Source organism: Emericellopsis cladophorae, assembly GCF_022114955.1.
Source record: "Emericellopsis cladophorae strain MUM 19.33 chromosome Unknown NODE_121_length_22334_cov_37_574381, whole genome shotgun sequence".
Lineage (NCBI taxonomy): Eukaryota > Fungi > Ascomycota > Sordariomycetes > Hypocreales > Bionectriaceae > Emericellopsis > Emericellopsis cladophorae.
Genome location: NW_026251046.1, coordinates 494 through 5,180, shown reverse-complemented (window position 1 = coordinate 5,180; position 4,687 = coordinate 494). Strand labels below are relative to the sequence as shown.

At 50.7% G+C, this 4,687-nt stretch overlaps 1 protein-coding gene across 1 annotated transcript; it reads left to right on the top strand.

Moving 5' to 3' along the window:
- Nucleotides 1-238: 238 nt before the first annotated feature.
- J7T54_003812 (uncharacterized protein) lies at nt 239-756 on the top strand (the record flags this gene model as incomplete). The annotated part of the gene is made up of 2 exons (XM_051510549.1): nt 239-418; nt 466-756. The coding sequence occupies 2 exons, from the start codon at nt 239-241 to the stop codon at nt 754-756; spliced, it is 471 nt and encodes a 156-aa protein (XP_051358562.1).
- Between the last annotated feature and the right edge of the window lie 3,931 nt (nt 757-4,687).

Here is a 4,687-nt window from a genome sequence, read left to right as displayed (position 1 = left end):
TGCTACTAAATCTGGAATTTGAAGGTGAGGCTGACAAGTGCGACGCAGTACTTACTTCTACATGGATCAGGAAATATAGGAGAGTGCCACTTCAGTTGAATGGCAATCACAGGGTCGGCCTGATTTGCACGGAAAATTTTCGGTCCGCGTGACACGACAATCCCCCACCTCATTGCGGGAGTATTGTACAAGCATTCAAACCCAAGCACAATGTCGTCAAACTTTTCCACAACACACGATGGCCACTACGTTCTCTGCTGACGAGGCGCGCGCGGCCATAAAGGAACATGGGTTCTTCTCGATTCAGGATGGAGAGCTTGGTAAACGTTTCCTGGAGATGGAGAACAAGAAGTGGTCGTTCTCATTCAAGACGGTCGAAGGCTTCAATTTTTGCAAAGCCAACGTCCTGAAGGATACGGTTAGTTCGAGTGGCCTTCATATTGGAACTAATGATAACGCTTGCAGCGCGTTCAAGATACCCTAAGTGCCTTCAAGAGACCGCATATTCTAGCCGACTATACAAGACTTGCTCCATCCCGAGGCACTATTTTTCAGCTCAGACGTGGTGGCAACGACGATGTGCTCCTCGTGCATCTCTGGGGAATTGGCTCAAGTCCAATATACTATCGAAAATCGCAAGATGCAGACCTCTGGAGGATACTAGCCACCAACAATCTGTGGCAGGTTCTAGGTGCTGAGCTGAAAGCCGCGGGTTGTCTAGGGACGCCGATCAACTTTAAGGATGGTGGACTGTGAGTTATTACTCTCCTCTTCACATCATCTAACTGGCAATAGTGTCATACTCGATGCCCGCCTCGCTGTTGATTTCGGAGATACGAGTCCCGTTGTCGCCGCATTTGCCACGCCGGAGGTGCTGAAGAAGCGACCTATGGATTGGCCACTCCTAAGCATCCCAAACTCATTGAAACCGAGCGAACTAGCTGGCATGAACATACATGCTGCACTTGAGGAAAAGGAAAGTGCAGGCGAAGGCAGGGCTGAGGAAGCTTCAGATGGAGAATGCTCGGTATGATTGCGGTGCTATCGACCGATGTGTCAGAGATACCATTCATCGACAGTTTTGTGATCCCCTTGATGATATTAACCTGGCCGAGTCACCTGGTTCATGCGTTCAAGTGACCTCACCATCGTTTCTAGCCTTGATGCTGTCCATACAGCCATGACCCTCGTTCTCGCTCCCTATGACACTGTTGCCTAGGTATCGTCTCGCAGAGTCCCAACGATGGCACTTCGCCTGTCATGTCCCCATCGCCAGGCATAGCAGCACCACTGCCCAGGTACTGCCCGGAATCCGCCCAGCGACTGAAAGGTGGTTCGGAGATTCTAGCAGCGTTTTCATGAGACGGTACATTGCCAGTCGGAAGCCGGGTAGGATGTTCCCAATCATGGGACGTGTTCTCAGATATCGTCTCTCCGTTTCCAGGAAGCGTCAAGGTGCTACTCACATACTGAATGTAAGGCTCCTGATGCTGATGACTTAACGCCTCCGAAATTGCCCCGGCGCTGCCGCTGACCCAGGCTGCGGAGGTCTCCATATGAGGCCTGCGAAACATATTACCTCTGAACCACATCCCGTCGTCGTCAGGATTATTGCTGACAGACGGCATGGCATTGACGCTTTGACGATAATCAACCCCTCTCCCATACTCCAATATGCCGTCGGGCCACTGATCGCTGACCCCGAATTTCCGATTGTTCCCGCTTTCGCTCTCCTTTTCACCGATGGTCGGCCTGACGCGTTTTCGCTTCCGATGTGTTGAGTCATTCTCAATTGTGGATGCCCCCGATCTCCTTAGCTGCGATCTTTCCCACCTTCGTCTGACCTTGCGTATAATCCTGCTGGCTTGGAAATCATCCGTCGGGTCTTTCATTGCCCGGATACACTTGTGCGAAAGGTATCGGTTTGCCCAACCAAAGGGCTCCATACAATGGGGGCATATGACGTTGACTTTTACGTCTGCCAGACTTAGCTGCGTGGTATGACGGATCAGGACACATACGTTGTTGGAAATGCCGTTGCGCATTCTGTCGTGTCGTTGGTTTGGCCGTGCATTCATGACATTGCAATTTCTTCATGTTGCTTGCTTTTTTAATGGCCCCGTCGTCACCATCGCGGTTGCTGTTATCAACATCGTTCGCGCCATTACCGCTGTCATCGCGGTCGTCATCGCGGTCGTCATCGCAATTGGCACTGATCTCGTCATCGCCATCGACATTGGCGTCGTAATGTAAGCGTTCTCCGGCTTCGTTGTCATTCCTGCGACGCGAAAGAATATGCATCCGCGCACGGTCCGCAGCCGCTTGATGATAAGCTGCGAGATCCTAGGCGAATTAGCAGGTGATCGAGGTGGTTTGCGGGCACTAACTTGGAAATAATCAATGTGATCAAGCAACTCTTCGTTTGAATGAAATTTCTCGCCGCAACACTGACACTCCTCGCCGAACTGGAAACCTGAGTGGTGCGACATCGTTGGGAGAGGGAGGTGGAGGAGGAGCGCCCTGGAGCTTGCCTACATCTTGGCCCAAGTGTTCCGCCCAGCCGCTAATGGTAACTTGTGATTAGCTGAACTTTACTCCACCTTCAGTTCCTCGTGATACAACGATTCTTGCGTACCATATATAGATGACCCATGCGCTCCGTGATGGCACAACCCAACTTAATACCGACAGTCCACGTATTCTTTGCTCAGCAGTCTTTCTTGCTGTCGCCCTTCAATTATGCCTGATAAATGCGACGCATGTGATGGAACAGGACGTCAAGGTAACGGCGTCTGCCCAACTTGTAATGGGTATGGATGACCTAATGTACGCTGCGCTGTAGTTTACTGGGCTTGGTGTCTGCTGACGACGAAACCTATTCGCAGATCACTGGATGGATGGACAAATGGTTAAGGTCTCGTAGCATCTTGGGTGAGATCTGTGGAACAAGCGCGAGATGGGGCGTTAGTTGGGGATACTCGACAACTTGAGAGGCATTGCATAATGGATATGTACGCGATCGAGTCCAGAGGAACTTCACATATTAACTGTTGCCTGCGAAATTTAAGACACTTTTCCCATCGGATGCCCGAGTTTTCAATGGGATGTAGTGTCTCGCTGACGTGGCAACGAGGATGACTAGCGCCTCCTCCGTTACGCCATGATCCCCTCATTGCTTACCTAATGCCATTATATGCAACCCTCCCTTTTGTCCGTCACTGACCGCGGCCCACCATTCTTCCATGTTGCTATTTCCCCGACAGAGTTACCATCACCTGCTCCAATTTGGACAGTTTTATCCCCGATGAAAAGCAGTAGTGGCCCAGCCTTGGGCATCATCAGGCGGGAAAAATATATCGTCCAGCCATCGCATTACTTGCGAGAAACCGGGCTCGAGAATTCATCATTTTCCAGTTAGAGGAGTGGACCTCGTTGCACTGCCTTCGTAGAAGTGTTCTCCGAGACTTGGCCTTAGCCTGCGCAGGCTGCCAGCAGGCGGAAGCCAGTTGATTGTTTGGATGTTCGGGAACTCAGAGCTCGGAAGTCGCTCCGCCGCATGCGATGAAAATTATCTCAAACGGGGATAAAATTATCACAACCTGTGATGGCCCCACACTGGCTCTGGCCTTGTGGGCTGTGATCGACCATTTGCATTCCATAGGCTACGTTCACAACGATATCACCCCCTCAAACATCATGTTTGACAATCGAGGACGACCAGTCATTCATTCTTCTTGGCTTTGTTTTCTATCCTCCTCAAAAAGATGTTGGTGATCGGACCGATGAGTACTTAAGTCAGCGTCATTGCACCATTATCATCACGTGCTCGGCGGGTACCCGTTGAGTTCGGACCGGGGCGAGGGGCAGGGAGTCCTCGGCTGGGAAGCTTCTGCCGTTTACAGATACTGGGAGTGTACGGCCTGGCCAGCTATGTCAACTTCTAATGGCTGGAATTCTGTAGTATTCTCTGTTGTTTGATCTGGTGGAATGCAAGCGACTGTGCGATGTGTGGCAGTGATGGCGTCTGGGTCATAAAGCTGAGTGAGTGGTACCAAGCTACGGTCTTCAATGGTGAGTTTACGCACGTATGATGAGTTTACTGTCCTCAATACGATACTCAATTCATCAACGACGTAAGAGTTTCATTCCTCGGCCCAAACAATTTACAGTCGTTACCACTGCAGCATGACAATCCTAGGGATCCTTGCACAAGTATGGTCTCCAAGATGCTGAGCCGCAGCCGAACGCCAGAGCAATTACAGCGGTACAACCTAAGGGGTGCAATTCTAGCTCCAATAGGCAGGGCGCAGCTGCTGACTCATAGCGCGGGGCGGGCGGGCGGCGAGTTGGCTTAGTCACAAAAGTTTTCTTCGTCTTATTAGTCATCAAACCCCCTGAAAAATTGTCACCTGATTGACCCCCTAAATAAAAGCAGGAGAAAGACAAGTTTGCTATTCTCATCAAATTCTCGTGCTACGGATCCGACTCGTCCTCGGTTTGGAGCTTGTCGTACTCTGTAAGATTTTCCATTTTTTGACAGGCCATGAAGGAATGAGTATCCTATTTGTCCGAAGAATTGGAGGCCTCTGTCTGCCCCAGAAATACAGATGACAGATGGTCGTAACTGCACCCTCGGCTACCGGATTAACATCGGATGTTTCTGGGGCAACGCCAGGCTAAACCACTC